This window comes from Apteryx mantelli, unplaced genomic scaffold, assembly GCF_036417845.1.
Source record: "Apteryx mantelli isolate bAptMan1 unplaced genomic scaffold, bAptMan1.hap1 HAP1_SCAFFOLD_415, whole genome shotgun sequence".
Lineage (NCBI taxonomy): Eukaryota > Metazoa > Chordata > Aves > Apterygiformes > Apterygidae > Apteryx > Apteryx mantelli.
In genome coordinates this window covers 5,976-22,000 of record NW_027118772.1, presented here as the reverse complement: position 1 = coordinate 22,000, position 16,025 = coordinate 5,976, and the positions used below count along the sequence as shown (strand labels likewise).

At 65.6% G+C, this 16,025-nt stretch overlaps 2 protein-coding genes across 4 annotated transcripts; one reads left to right on the top strand and one right to left on the bottom strand.

The window, feature by feature from the left end:
* Window positions 1-934: 934 nt before the first annotated feature.
* OTUD5 (OTU deubiquitinase 5) lies at window positions 935-15,753 on the bottom strand. Of its 3 annotated transcripts, XM_067317464.1 has the most exons (10): window positions 15,122-15,753; window positions 11,600-11,693; window positions 10,315-10,379; window positions 9,592-9,748; window positions 7,720-7,868; window positions 6,283-6,468; window positions 4,876-5,018; window positions 4,811-4,836; window positions 3,342-3,455; window positions 936-1,115 (listed from the first exon to the last, which is right to left on the bottom strand). In XM_067317464.1, the coding sequence occupies exons 1-10, from the start codon at window positions 15,677-15,679 to the stop codon at window positions 997-999; spliced, it is 1,611 nt and encodes a 536-aa protein (XP_067173565.1). In that variant the 5' UTR covers window positions 15,680-15,753; the 3' UTR covers window positions 936-996. The 3 variants fall into 3 exon arrangements, with proteins under 3 accessions (XP_067173564.1, XP_067173565.1, XP_067173563.1); XM_067317463.1 differs by having other exon boundaries at window positions 935-1,115; window positions 4,811-5,018; window positions 11,600-11,690; XM_067317462.1 differs by having other exon boundaries at window positions 4,811-5,018.
* Window positions 2,473-3,233, top strand: LOC136996567 (uncharacterized; the record flags this gene model as incomplete). The annotated part of the gene is made up of 2 exons (XM_067317460.1): window positions 2,473-2,535; window positions 2,904-3,233. Coding segments are annotated over 2 exons (393 nt in total), but the record flags the coding sequence as incomplete, so codon positions are not given.
* Window positions 15,754-16,025: the final 272 nt, after the last annotated feature.

Genomic DNA, 16,025 nt, shown 5'->3' with positions numbered 1-16,025 from the left:
TTGGCTCCTCATGGCGTCATCAGCCCGCGACGCGTCGCCACGGCAACCGCCAGCCGCCCGTGGTGGCGGAACCACCCCCGAAGGCCCCAAAATGGCCCTGAAGGGCCTCAAAACGGCCCCGCGCGCCCCTAAACGGCCCAGGGCCCCCAAAACGGCCACAAAAGGGCTCCGGGTCTCCAAAATGGCCCGAAACCCCCCAAAAGAGGCGTCAAAGGGGTCCAGGGCCTCCCCCAAAATGGCCCAGAGCCCCCCAAAACGGCCCTGAGCCCCCCCAGAAGGGCACAGCACCCCCCAAAACAGCCCTTCCCCCACCCCCAAAAAACAGCGCCAGGCCCCAGCCGAGGGGTGGGGGAAGCCCCTAACGACCCCCCCCCCCTTAATTAAGAGACCGCCGGGCTGCTGGGTATCGGTTTAATAACGGGGCGCAGAGGGGGGGTGCTGGGGGGGCACCCCTCCCCCACCCCGGGGTGGGGGGGGGGCAGCAAGGGGGCAACCCCCCCTCAGGTGGCCCCAAATTCCCCCTTCCCCCCCCCCCAAAGAAAGGGCCACCCCCCCCCTCGGGTAGCCCCAAATTACCCCCCCCCAGGAAGGGCAATTCCCCTGCCCCCCCCGCCTCACACACACCTCACCTCCCCAGGAAAAAAGGGGGGATCCCCTCTGACCCCCCCCTTTTTTTGGAGGGGGGGGCCAGCCTTTTTTGTAGGGACCCCCCCCCCCCTTCCAAAACAACCCAAAATGACGGAGCTTCGTCCCGCGGCGTCCAGCGCTGTGTCCCCCCCCCCAGCCACCACCTTCCTCCTCCGGGAGGCGTCCCACGAAAACGTGTGGGGGGGGGGAGGTTCCCCCTCCCCCAAAAAATCGTGGCGGCGTTTGGTTTTTTTTTTAAGGGGGGGGTGTTTGCGCCTAGAGGTCCCTTTTTTGGGGGGGCGGAGGGGGGGCAGCTTTCGGGCGGGCGGCGGGTGGGCGGGGGGGGGGCCGCAGTCCGGGGGTTCAATATCAACTCTTGTCGGCGGCGGGGTCTCTGTGGCGGGAGGTTTTCATGGCCTCCAGGTACTCCTGCTGCGACACGGCCAGCACCGACGCCAGGATCTCGTCGTCCTCCCAGTCGTTGAGGCCTGCGGCGCCCCCCGGAATTCGGGGCGGCGGGGGGGGGGGGTGGGAAGAGGGGGGGGCACCCCGAGGGAAAAGGGGGTTTGGGGGGCAAACGGCCAGAGAAGGAAAGAAAGGAGTCAGAGGGGGCGCGAGGGCGAAAGGTTTCCCAATGTCCGTCCCCGCGGTGAGGTCCCCCCAATTGGGACCCCCCTCCCCAAAAACGAGACACCCCCTACCCTGAAAATTGGGCCCCCCCAAACTGAGCCCCCTGAAGCCCCTCAACTTTAACCTCCAAACTTGAGACCCCCCCCGAAATTGAGATCCCCTGAAATCGCCCTAAATTGAAGCCACCGAACCTGAGACCCCCCCCCAAAATGGGAGCCCTGAAACCTCCCCAAATTGAGATCCCCAAATCTGAACCCCCCCAAACTGAGACCCTCAAGAAACCCCCCAAATTGAGACCCCAAACCCGAACCTCCCCAAACCTGAGACTCCCCAAACCCCCCAAATTAAGACCCCCCAAACTGAGACCCCAAAACCTGAGACCCCCAAACCTCCTCAAATTAAGACCTCCAAGAAACCCTCCCCAAATTGAGACCCCAAACCTGAGACCCCCCAAACCCCCCAAACCTGAGACCCCCAAACTGAGAGCCCCCAAACTGAGAGCCCCAAACTGAGAGCCCCAAACTGAGAGCCCCCAAATCTGAGACTCCCAAAACTCCCCAAATTGAGACCCCCAAACCTGAGACCCCCCCAAACTTCCCAAATTAAGACCCCTAAAACTGAGACCCCCAATCCTGAAACCCCCCAAACTGAGAACCCAAACCCGAACCCCCCCAAATCTGAGACTCCCCAAACCCCCCAAATAAAGACCCCCCAAACTGAGACCCCAAAACCTGAGACCCCCAAACCTGGGACTCCCAAACCCCCCAAATTAAGACCCCCAAGAAACCCCCCAAACTGAGTCCCCAAACCTGAGACCCCCCCAAACCTGAGACTCCCCAAACCCCCCAAATAAAGACCCCCCAAACTGAGACCCCAAAACCTGAGACCCCCAAACCTGAGACTCCCCAAACCTCCCAAATTAAGACCCCCAAACCGAGACCCCCCCAAGAAACCCCCCAAAACCTGAGACTCCCCAAACTGCCCCAAACTGAGACCCCCCCAAACCTGAGACTCCCCAAACCCCCAAACCCGAGACCCCCAAACTGAGACCTCCCAAATCTGACGCTCCCAAAACTCCCCAAATTAAGACTCCTAAAATTGAGACCCCCCAATCCTGAAACTCTCCAAACCCCCCAAGAACCCCCCCAAAACTGAGACCCCCAAGAAACCCCCCAAAACCTGACTCCCCAAACTGCCCCAAACTGAGACCCCCCAAACCTGAGACTCCCCAAACCCCCCAAACCTGAGACCCCCAAACTGAGACCTCCCAAATCTGACGCTCCCAAAACTCCCCAAATTAAGACTCCTAAAACTGAGACCCCCCAATCCTGAAACTCCCCAAACCCCCAAATTAAGACCTCCAAACTGAGACCCCCAAGAAACCCCCCAAAACCTGACTCCCCAAACTGCCCGAAACCTGAGACCCCCCGAAACCTGAGACCCTCCCCAAACTGAGACCCCCAAGAAACCCCCCAAACTGAGACCCCAAACCTGAACCCCCCCAAACCTGATACTCCCCAAACCCTGCAAACCTGAGAGCCCCCAAATCTGAGACTCCCAAAACTCCCCAAATTAAGACCCCTAAAATTGAGACTCCCAATCCTGAACCCCCCCAAACCTGAGACTCTCCAACCCCCCCAGTTAAGACCCCCAAACTGAGACCCCCAAGAACCCCCCAAATTGAGACCCCCAAACTGAAACTCCCCAAACTGAGACTCCCCAAACCCCCCAAATTGAGCCCCCCCAAATCTGAGACTCCTAAAACTCCCCACATTGAAACCACCAAACCTGAGACCCCCCCCAAACTGAGACTCCCAAAACTTCCCAAATTAAGACCCCCCAAACTGAGACCCCCAAACCTGAGACCCCCAAACCTGAGACCCCCAAACCTGAGACTCCCCAAACCCCCCAAATTAAGACCCCCCAAACTGAGACCCCAAGAAACCCCCCAAAACCTGAGACCCTCCCCAACCTGAGACCCCCAAGAAGCCCCCCAAGCTGAGACACCCCCCCCAAACCTGAACCCCCCCCCCCCCAAACTGAGGACCCCCCCCCCCCCCCGGACGCCTGGGCCCCGGGCTCACCGAAGGCGGTGGGCGACATCTGCTGCATGATGGCGCGACACTCCAGCGCGGGGTACAGGGACACCAGGGGGGGGGTGGCGCGGCCCCCGCCGGCCCCCAGCTGGCTGCTGGTCCCTGGGGGGGGGGGGGAAGGGGGGCAGCACCCATAGCACCCCCTTGCCGCCCCATAGCGCCCGCCCCGGGGCCCCCCCAGCACCCCGAACGCCCAAATTGGGACAACCCCCCCCCACCCCGGTCCATTTCACCCAGTTTGGGACCCCCCCCCAACACCCCGTAACTCCCACTTTGGGACCCCCCAGACCCCCATAGCACCCAGTTGGGACCCCCCCAAGCCCCATAGCACCCAGTTGGGACACCCCCACAGGCCCCACATCTCCCCATTGGGACCCCCATGGCACCCAGTGGGGACCCACCCCAGACCCCCATATCTCCCACTTTGGGACCCCCCCAGCCCCCCATAGCACCCAGTTGGGACCCCCCAAGACCCACATCTCCCCATTGGGGCCCCCCAGACCCCACATCTTCCCACTGGGACTACCCAGCACCCCATAACTCCCATTTTGGGCCCCCCCAGACCCCCATAGCTCCCAGTTGGGACCCCCCAGACCCCACCTCTCCCCATTGGGACCCCCCCAGACCCCATAACTCCCACCTTGGGACACCCCAGCCCCCCACAGCACCCAGACTGGGACCCCCCAAGACCCCATAACTCCCACTTTGGGACCCCCCAGGTCCCACATCTCCCCATTGGGACCCCCCAAGACCCCATAACTCCCACTTTGGGACCCCCCAGCCCCCCACAGCACCCGGTTGGGACCCCCCAGGCCCCCCTATTTCCCAGTGGGAACCCCCCAGGCCCCCATAGCACCCAGTTGGGACCCCCCAAGACCCACATCCCCCCATTGGGACCCCCCAAGACCCCATAACTCCCACTTTGGGACCCCCCAGCCCCCCATAGCACCCGGTTGGGACCCCCCAGGCCCCCCTATTTCCCAGTGGGAACCCCCCAGGCCCCCATAGCACCCAGTTGGGACCCCCCAAAACCCACATCTCCCCATTGGGACCCCCCAAGACCCCATAACTCCCACTTTGGGACCCCCCAGCCCTTCACAACTCCCACTTTGGGAGCCCCCAGCTCCCCATAGCACCCAGATGGGACCCCCCAAACCCCCCTATTTCCCAGGGGGGATCCCCCAGCCCCACACAACTCCCACTTTGGGAGCCCCCAGCCCCCCATAGCACCCAGTTGGGACCCCCCAGCCCCCCCTATTTCCCAGTCCCCCCAGACCTGATAACTCCCACTTTGGGAACCCCCAGCCCCCCATAGCACCCAGTTGGGACCCCCCAGGCTCCCCATCTCCCACTTTGGGAACCCCCAGCCCCCCGCACCTCCCCATCGGGACCCCCCAGCCCCGCACAACTCCCACTTCGGCCCCCCCCCCGTCCCAGCCCCGCGGGGCCCCCCCCACCTGGGGCGCAGGGCGAGGGGGGCTTGCCGGGCGGCGGGGCGGGGGCGGCGGGCGAGGGGGGCTTGGGCCCCGGCGCCTCGGGGTGCAGCCCGGGGTGCTCCGGCGACGGGGCGCCGCTGCGGGGCCGGGGCGAGCGGCCGCTCCAGTCGTCCAGGCCGCTGGCCGCCGCCGCCGTGGCCGAGCTGCACGTGGCGCTGGCCTTGCGCGGCTGCGAGGAGCCCGTCAGCGGGGGGGGCCCAGTGTCCCTGTGCCCCCCCGGGGGCGACGGGCCCCCCCTCGGGGGGGTTATGGGGGCCCCGGGGACAGGGACCTCCTTAGAGGGGACATGAGGGGACAGAGACCCTCTTGGGGGGGGATATGGGGGGCCCCAGGGACAGGGACCCCCTTAGAGGGGACACCAAGGGGACAAGGACCCACATGGGGGGGATATGGGGGGCCCCAGGGACAGGGACCCCCTTAGAGGGGACGGGGACCCTGCTGGGGGGGGGATATGGGCGACCCCGGGGACAGGGACCCCCTTAGAGGGGACACGAGGGGACAGAGACCCTCTTGGGGGGGGGGGGGATATGGGGGGCCCCGGGGACAGGGAGCCCATTAGAGGGGACGGGGACCTCCTCGGGGGGGGGGATATGGGGGGCCCCGGGGACAGGGAGCCCATTAGAGGGGATGGGGACCCCCCAGGGGGGGTTATGGGGGGCCCGGGGACAGGGACCCCCTTAGAGGGGACACCAAGGGGACAGGGACCCCATGGGGAGGACAGGGACCCCCATATGGGGGTCACAGGTGGACAGGGACCCCATGGGGAGGTCACAGGTAGACTTAGACCCCCATGGGGAGGACATGGACCCCCATGAGGAGGTCACAGGTGGACAGGGACCCCATGGGGAGGACAGGGACCCCCATATGGGGGTCACAGGTGGACTTAGACCCCCATGGAGAGGACATGGGCCCCCCTGAGGAGGTCACAGGTGGACAGGGACCCCATGGGGAGGACAGGGACCCCCATATGGGGGTCACAGGTGGACTTAGACCCCCATGGAGAGGACATGGGCCCCCCTGAGGAGGTCACAGGTGGACAGGGACCCCATGGGGAGGACATGGACCCCCCTGAGGAGGACAAGGACCCCCCTGAGGAGGTCACAGGTGGACAGGGACCCCATGGGGAGGACAGGGACCCCCATATGGGGGTCACAGGTGGACTTAGACCCCCATGGAGAGGACATGGGCCCCCCTGAGGAGGTCACAGGTGGACAGGGACCCCATGGGGATGACATGGACCTCCATGAGGAGGTCACAGGTGGACATGGACCCCATAAGGAGGACATGGACCCCCATGGGGTGGACGGGAACCCCACGGGGAGGGTCACAGGTAGACAAGGTCCCCCCCTCGGGTTGGAGAGGGACCCCCACGAGGAGGACACGGACCCCCACGAGGACCCCGCGCGGGGCGGGGGGCCGGGGACCACCCCCACCTGGCGGGCCTGCTTCTCCTGGTCGCGCAGCCACTGGAGGTAGGACTCGCGGGCCACCTGCTCCTCGATGGCCTCGTTGGTGGCCTCCCAGTCGGTGGCCCGCTTCTTGTCCTCCAGCATCTGCTGCTCGATCCACGACTCCTCCGACGTCTTGATGGCGCTCTTCATCAGCGACTGCTCCGCCAGCTGCACCGGGGGGGGGAGGGGGAGGAGGCGGGGCCATGCTTAGACACGCCCCCTTGGGGCAGGCCACGCCCCCTCCGAGCCGGGCCACGCCCCCAAACCAACAACCCCCCCCCCACACACACATAGCCTTTGGGCTATGTCTGGTAGAGTAGGGGGTGGAGCCAGGCTGGGACACGCCCCTAGGGAACAAGACACGCCCCCATCTGCCAGGCCACGCCCCGTGCGTGGCCACGCCCCCTCTACCAAGCCACGCCCCCCCGACACAGGCCTCCCCCCACCATACACACACAGAGCCCTTGGGCTGTGCCTGGCAGCTGAGGGAGGTGGAGCCAGGCTAGGCCACGCCCATACGAATCAAGACACGCCCCCTCTGCCAGGCCACGCCCCTGGATCTGGTCACACCTCCCCCGCCAGGCCACGCCCCCCCAAACCACCCCATCCATACACTCAGTCCCAGGTTATACCTGCCAGCTGGGGGGTGGGGGGGTGGAGTCAGGCTAGGCCACGCCCCTCCAGTGAAAGCCACGCCCCCACAGTGCAAGTCATGCCTCCTGCCACGCCCCTGCCCAGGCAGGCCACGCCCCCCTCAGGCAGGCCACACCCCCTCTTTAAGGGCTGCCCCCCCCTTACACAGCCCATGGGCATGGCTGCCAGCTGGGGGTGGGGCTAGGCTGGGCCACACCCCTTTCTCATGAAGGCCACGCCCCCTCCTCGGGTAGGCCACGCCCCCAATGGACCCCCTCGCAGCCCCAGAGATGCCCCAGCCCCACAGCAGCCCCAAGGATGTCCCATGGGTCCCCCAGCCCCACGGCAGCCCCAGGAGACCTCGCCCAGCCCCACGGCGGCCCCAGGGATGTCCCATGGGTCCCCCAGCCCCACGGCGGCCCCAGGAGACCTTGCCCAGCCCCACGGCGGCCCCAGGGATGTCCCATGGGTCCCCCAGCCCCACGGCAGCCCCACGGATGTTGCATGGGTCCCCCAGCCCCATGGTGGCCCCGGGGACCCCCAGCTCCACGGCAGCCCCGGGGATGTCCCACGGGTCCCCCAGCCCCATGGTGGCCCCAGGAGACCTCGCCCAGCCCCACGGCGGCCCCAGGGATGTCCCACGGGTCCCCCAGCCCCATGGTGGCCCCAGGAGACCTCGCCCAGCCCCACGGCGGCCCCAGGGATGTCCCATGGGTCCCCCAGCCCCACGGCAGCCCCGGGGATGTCCCCCGGGTCCCCCAGCCCCACGGCGGCCCCCGGACTCACCCCCGGCTTGAAGGAGGGCAGCCCCAGCCCCACGCCGATGGTGGCCTTGTTGGGGTTCACCACGGAGTTGTAGTGGATGTTGCGGTGGTAGCTCACCCGGATCGGCTCGTCCTCGTTGTGCTGGATCCCGTGGAAGGTGTTGATGGGCTCTGCGGGACCCCCACGTCAGCACCCCGGGGACCCCACGGCACCCCAGGGACCCCACCACCACCCCGAGGACCCTGGTGTCCACATCCCCTTCCTCCGTCACCCCAAGAACCTTGGCGTCCGCGTCTTGTTTCTCCATCACCCCACGGACCCCGGTGGCCACATCTCCTTTCTTCATCACCCCATGGACACCAGTGGCCACGTTTTGTTTCTCCATCACCCCACAGACCCTGGTGTCCACATCGCCTTTCTCCATCACCCCATGGACCCCAGTGGCCACGTCCCCTTCCTCCATCACCCCATGGACCTCGGTGTCCACATCTCCTTTCTCCATCACCCCATGGACCCTAGGGTCTACATCTTATTCTTCCATCACGCCAAGAACCCTGGTGTCCACATCTCCTTTCTCCATCACCCCACGGACCCTAGTGTCCACGTTTTGTTCCTCCACCACCCCACGGACCCCGGTGGCCACATCTTCTTTGTCCATCACCCTGTGGACCCTAGCATCCATGCCTTGTTCTTCCATCACCCCACAGACCCCGGTGGCCACGTCCCCTTCCTCCATCACCCCACGGACCCCGGTGTCCACATCTCCTTTCTCCATCACCCCGTGGACCCTCGTGTCCACGCCTTGTTCTTCCATCACCCCATGGACCCCGGTGTCCACATCTCCTTTCTCCATCACCCCGTGGACCCTCGTGTCCACGCCTTGTTCTTCCATCGCCCCATGGACCCCGGTGGCCACATCTCCTTTCTCCATCACCCCATGGACCCTAGGGTCCACGCCTTGTTCCTCCATCGCCCCACGGACCCCGGTGTCCGCATCTCCTTCCTCCATCACCCCACGGACCCTGGTGTCCGCATCTCCTTCCTCCGTCACCCCACGGACCCCGGTGTCCGCATCTCCTTTCTCCATCACCCCGTGAACCCTAGCATCCACGCCTTGTTCTTCCATCACCCCACGGACCCTGGTGTCCACGCCTTGTTCTTCCATCACCCCACAGACCCCGGTGGCCACGTCCCCTTCCTTCATCATCCCACAGACCCCAGTGTCCACATCGCTTTTCTTCATCACCCCATGGACCCTCGTGTCCACGTCCTGTTCTTCCATCACCCCACGGACCCCGGTGGCCACGTCCCCTTCCTCCATCACCCCACGGACCCCGGTGTCCACATCTCCTTTCTTCATCACCCCGTGGACCCTCGTGTCCACGCCTTGTTCTTCCATCACCCCATGGACCCCGGTGGCCACATCTCCTTTCTCCATCACCCCATGGACCCTAGGGTCCACGCCTTGTTCCTCCATCGCCCCACGGACCCCGGTGTCCGCATCTCCTTCCTCCATCACCCCACGGACCCTGGTGTCCGCATCTCCTTCCTCCGTCACCCCACGGACCCCAGTGTCCGCATCTCCTTTCTCCATCACCCCGTGAACCCTAGCATCCACGCCTTGTTCTTCCATCACCCCACGGACCCTGGTGTCCACGCCTTGTTCTTCCATCACCCCACAGACCCCGGTGGCCACGTCCCCTTCCTTCATCATCCCACAGACCCCAGTGTCCACATCGCTTTTCTTCATCACCCCATGGACCCTAGCATCCACGTCTTGTTCCTCCATCACCCCATGGACCCCGGTGGCCACGTGTTGTTCTTCCATCGCCCCACGGACCCCGGTGGCCGTGTCCCCGTTCCCTGGGGGGCCCCGCCGCCCGTGTCACCCACCGGTGCCGTACTGGTAGACCTCCACGGGGCGGTTGTACATCTCGGCCATGGCCTGCATCTCGATGTGGTTGCCGTGGCAGGTGCTCTTGCGCTTGCGGTTGATGTAGGTGGTGAAATCCTCCGTCACGTAGTTGGAGAAGTAGTCGGCGTTCTTCATCTGCGCGGGCCACCGGCGCTGGGCCTCGCCACCGCGGGCGCCGGCGCCGCCGGGGACGTTGGGGACACCGGGGTGGGGAAGCGGGGTGGCGGGGTACGACCGGGGAACCGTGGGGCAGCCCCTGGGGACGCCGGGGCGGCAGGGGACAACCGGGGACGCCGAGGAATCGCGCAGTGGCCCTGGGGACACCAGACGGCCCCGGGGTGGCAAGGGACAACTGGGGAGGCCCAGGGGACAGCAGGTGACACAACCTGGCAGGGAAAGCCAGGTGACACAGGGGGACCTCAGGGCAGCCATGGGATGGCCAAGGACACCAGGGAACCCCAGGAGATGTGGTGGGACCCCAAGGGGACACGCTGGGATCCCAGAGGGACACAAGACTTGCAGGGGACACCAGGGAACCCCAGGAGATGTGGTGGGACCCCAAGGGGGACGTGGTGGGACCCCGGGGGGACACAACCTGGCAGGGGACATTGGGGGGACCTCAGGGCAGCCACGGGGTGGCAGGGGACAGCAGGGAACCCCAGGGGGACGCCGGGGGCCCGTTGGGGACCGCGGCCACTCACCAGGTAGTCCATGCAGTGCTTGCGCACCACCTCGTGCATGTCCTGGTCGCCGTACACCTGGTCGGCTGCGGGCAGGGGGGGGACGAGGCGATGGCGAGGGGGGCAGCGCCTGCGCCCGGACGCCTGGGCCCCACACCCAGACGCCCAGGTCCCTCGCCCGGGGACATGGGACAACACGGGGCGATGTGGGATGGACACGGGGAGACGTGGGGCGACGTGGGACAGACACGGGGAGACGGGGGACGGACACGGGGCAACACGGGGCAACGTGGGATGCACACGAGGAGACGTGGGACAACACGGGGCGACATGGGATGAACATGGGGCGACACGGGGTGATGTGGGATGGACACAGGGCGACGTGGGATGGACGTGGGGCAATGTGGGATGGACACGGGGAGACGTGGGATGGACACAGGATGACGTGGGGAGATGTGGGACGGACGCGGGGAGATGTGGGGTGATGTGGGACGGACGCGGGGAGACGGGGGACAGACACGGGGCAACACGGGGTGATGGGGGACGGACACGGGAAGACGTGGGACGGACACGGGAAGACGTGGGGCGACGTGGGATGGACACGGGGCGACACGGGAAGACGTGGGATGGACACGGGGTGATGTGGGATGGACACGGGGTGACGTGGGATGACGTGGGATGGACACAGGATGACGTGGGGTGACGTGGGACAACATGGGGCGACGTGGGATGGACGGGGCGACGTGGGACAGACACGGGAAGATGTGGGGCGATGTGGGATAGACATGGGGCGACACGGGATGGACACAGGGCAACACAGGGCAACGTGGGATGGACATGGGGCGATATGGGATGGACGTGGGGCGACACGGGGCAATGTGGGACGGACACGGGGAGACACGGGATGGACACGGGGCGACATGGGGCAACGTGGGATGGACGTGGGGTGACACGGGGCAACTTGGGATGGACACGGGGAGACGTGGGATGGACACGGGGAGACGTGGGGCAACGTGGGATGGACGCAGGATGACGTGGGGCGACGGGGGACAGACACGGGGCGACGGGGGACAGACACGGGGCGACCCAGGGCAACACGGGATGGACGCGGGGCGACCCAGGATGACGTGGGACGGACACGGGGCGACGTGGGATGGATGCGGGACAACATGGGGCGACACGGGATGGACGTGGGGCGACACAGGATGACGTGGGACGGACACGGGGCGACGTGGGACGGACACGGGGCGACGTGGGACGGACACGGGGGGCGAGGCGGGAAGGAGGCGGGAAGGAGAGGGCTCACCCACGGCCCGGAAGAGGCAGGCGCCGTCCTCCTTCATGCGCTTGATGATGAAGCCTTTCTTCTCCCGCAGCGCCTTCTCGAACCGGTGCTCCTGCTGGAGACACAGCCGGGCTCAGCCGGGCCCCGGAGTCCGGGAGAGGGGAGAGGGGGGGCCCAGGAGTCCGGGAGGGGGGCCCCGGAGTCCGGGAGGGGGGAGAGGGGCCCCGGAGTCCGGGAGAGGGGAGAGGGGCCCCCACGCTCCTTCCCGGCCCCGGGAGCTTGGGTGACACCAGGACACGCGTGGCAGGGACGAGCTCTTGCGCGACACGAGGACACACGCGTGACACGAGGACGTGCCCCTACGTGACACGAGGACACGTGTGGCACAAGGACACGTGTGACACGAGGACAAGCCCCTGCGTGACATGAGGACACGTGTGTGACACGAGGACACGCGTGACAGTGACAAGCTCCTGCATGACGTTAGGACACACGCGACACAAGCCCCCACGTGACACGAGGACACGGGTGACAGCGCCAACCCTCCCCACGACACGAGCACACGTGTGACAGGGACAAGTCCCTGTGTGACACAAGGACACGCGTGACATGAGGGCACACGTGATAGCGCCAACCCCCCCTGCAACACGAAGACACGTGTGACACAAGGACAAGCCCCAGTGTGACACAAGGACATGTGTGACTTGAGGACACGTGTGACACGAGGACACGTGTGACAGGGACAAGCCCCTGCGCGACACAAGCACACGCGTGACATGAGGACACGCTCCCGTGTGACACGAGGACACGTATGATAGTGCCAACTCCCCCCCCATGACACGAGGACACGTGTGACAGGGACGAGTCCCTGCGTGACACGAAGACACACGTGACATGAGGACACGTGTGACACGAGGACCAGCCCCTGCGTGACCCGAGGACACGCATGACACCATGACAAGCTCCTGCGTGACACAAGAACACGTGACACGACGACATGTGTGACAGGGATGAGCCCATGTGTGACACAAGGACACGCTTGGCACAAGGACGAGTCCTGGTGTGACATGAGGAAACACGTGATATCAGGACAAGCCCCTGCGTGACATGAGAACATGCGTGACACGAGGTCACACATGACAGGGACAGGACCCCATGTGACACGAGGACACGCGTGACACAAGGACATGTGTGACATGAGGACCAGCCCCCACATGACACAAGGAAACATGTGACACCAGGACAAGCCCCTGTGTGACACGAGGACATGTGTGACACAAGGACCAGCCCCTGCATGACATGAGAACATGTGTGACACCATGACACACGTAACGAAGACAAACCCATGTGTGACACAAGGACACGCATGACACGAGGCCAAGTCCCGGTGTGACATGAGAAAACACGTGACACCAGGACCAGCCCCTGCGTGACATGAGGACATGCATGACACCATGACACGTGTGACAGGGACGAGCCCAAGTGTGACACGAGGACGTGCGTGACACCAGGACCAGCCCCCGCGTGACACGAGGACGTGCGTGACACCAGGACCAGCCCCCGTGTGACACCAGGACACGCATAACATGAGGACACGTGTGACAGGGACGAGCCCAAGTGTGACACGAGGACACGTGTGACACGAGGACGAGTGACAAAAGGACCTGCCCCTGCGTGACACCAGGACACATGTGACAAGGACGAGCCCAAGTGTGACACGAGGACATGCGTGACACCAGGACCAGCCCCTGCGTGACACGAGGACACGCATAACATGAGGACACGTGTGACAGGGACAAACCCAAGTGTGACATGAGGACGCACATGACACGAGGACACGCGTGACACAAAGCCAAGTCCCGGTGTGACATGAGAAAACACGTGACACCAGGACCAGCCCCTGTGTGACACAAGGACATGCGTGACACCAGGACACGTGTGACAGAGACGAGCTCAAGCGTGACACGAGGACACGCGTGACATGAGGACCAGCCCCTGCATGACGCAAGGACACACATAACATGAGAACACATGTGACAGGAACGAGACCAAGTGTGACACGAGGACATGTGTGACACGAGGACACGTGTGACAGCAGGACCAGCCCCTGCGTGACACCAGGACACGCATAACATGAGGACACATATGACAAGGACGAGCCCAAGCGTGACATGAGAACACGTGTGACACGAAGACACATGTGACACGAGGACAAGTCCCGGTGTGACACGAGAAAACACGTGACGCCAGGACCAGCCCCTGCGTGACACCAGGACACGCATAACATGAGGACACGTATGACAAGGACGAGCCCAAGCGTGACATGAGAACACGTGTGACACGAAGACACACGTGACACGAGGACAAGTCCCGGTGTGACACGAGAAAACACGTGACACCAGGACCAGCCCTTGCGTGACACGAGGCCACATGTGACAGGGACGAGGACACGCGTGACAGGGACGAGCCCAAGTGTGACACGAGGACATGTGTGACACAAGGACCAGCCCCTGCATGACACCAGGACATGCATAACATGAGGACACGTGTGACAGGGACGAGCTCACACGTGACACGAGGACACGTGTGACACGAGGCCAAGTCCCGGTGTGACATGAGAAAGCACGTGACACAAGGACCAGCCCCTGCATGACACGAGGACATGCGTGACACCAGGACACGTGTGACAGGGACGAGCCCAAGCGTGACACGAGGACACACATGACACAAGGACCTGCCCCTGCATGACACCAGGACACGTGTGACAGGGATGAGCCCAAGCGTGACACGAGGACACGCGTGACACGAGGCCAAGCCCTGGTGTGACATGAGAAAACACGTGATACCAGGACAAGCCCTTGCGTGACACGAGGACATGTGTGACACCAGGACACGTGTGACAGGGACGAGCCTAAGTGTGACACGAGGCCACACATGACACGAGGCCAAGTCCCGGTGTGACATGAGAAAACACATGACACCACGACCAGCCTCTGCATGACACCAGGACACGTGTGACACTAGGACACGTGTGACAAGGACGAGCCCAAGTGTGACACGAGAACACATGTGACACAAGGACATGTGTGACACCAGGACCAGCCCCTGTGTGACAGCAGGACACACATAACACAAGGCCACATGTGACAGGGACGAGCCCAAGCGTGACACGAGTCCAAGCGTGACACAAGGCCACACATGACACGAGGACCAGCCCCTGCGTGACATGAGACCACATGTGATGGGACGAGGACACAGGTGACACGAGGATAAGCCCTGGTGTGACATGAGAAAACACGTGACACCAGGACCAGCCCCTGCGTGACACAAGGACACGCGTGACAGGGACGAGGCCACATGCGCGACACGAGGCCACGCGCTCCCTCCGCGCCACGCCAGGACACGCGTGTGACCCCCCCACGTCCCCCCCCCCCCACGACACGAGGGGGGGCAACACCGGGACCCCGGCGTGTGTATGTGTGTGTGGGGGGGAACCCCCGGTGCTGCCCCCCCCCTCCCCGGTGTCCCCCCCGGTGGCGGCACCTGCTCGGCCGTGGCCGGGTCCAGCTCCACGCGCGCCGCCTCGTACTCGTCCTCGCTGTTGTAACCGCCGCCGCCGGCCTCGTCCGGACCCGGGCTGCCGCCGCCGGGGCCGCCGCCACCACCGGGGCCGCCGCCGCCACCGGGACCGGGGCCGCCGCCGCTGGGGCCGGGCCCGCCGCGCCGCCGCCTCTTGCTGAGCCCGGGGCCGCCGCCCGCCGCCATCGCCGCCGCCGCCATCACGCCGCGCGGTTCGGCTCCTTCTAAGCCCAACAAGCCGCCGGGGCCGCCGTCGACGTTACCGGAGCCGCCGGCGGCGGCGGGAGGAGGAGGAGGAGGAGGCGAAGGGCCGGCGGCCGGCAGCCCCCCCCAACCCCGCAACGGCGGAGGAGGCGAAGCCCGAGGCCGGGGGCCGCCGACACCGACGACGACGCCACCGCCGGCGGCTTCCGCCGCGGAACCGCCGCCGCCGCTAGGCCCCGGTTCCGGGTGCGAATCCGGTCCGGAATCCGGGTCGGCGTCGGGAGCCGGGCACGGCTTCTTCTTGGGCAGGATCGTCATGGCGGCGGCCGCATGGACCCCCCCGGCGTCGCGGCCCCCGCCGACACCACCCCGCCGCCGCCGCCGCCGCCGTTACCGGCCGCCGCCGCCGCCCGGTGCAGGCCGCGGGGCGGCCGCGCGCGCGCGTTGCGCCGCCGCTGGAGCTTTTTGACCCTCGGCGGCGCCCGTACGGCCGCGCGCGCGCGCGCGCCCCCCCCCCCACCTCCTCCTCCTCCTTCCTCCTCCCCCCCCCCTCCCCTCACCGCCGCCGCGAGGGCCCCGGCCTGGTGTCAACATCAACAGAGCCGCCCTCTGACCCCCCGCGCGCGCTCACTTCCGCCCCGCGCGCCGCGCCCATTGGCTGCGC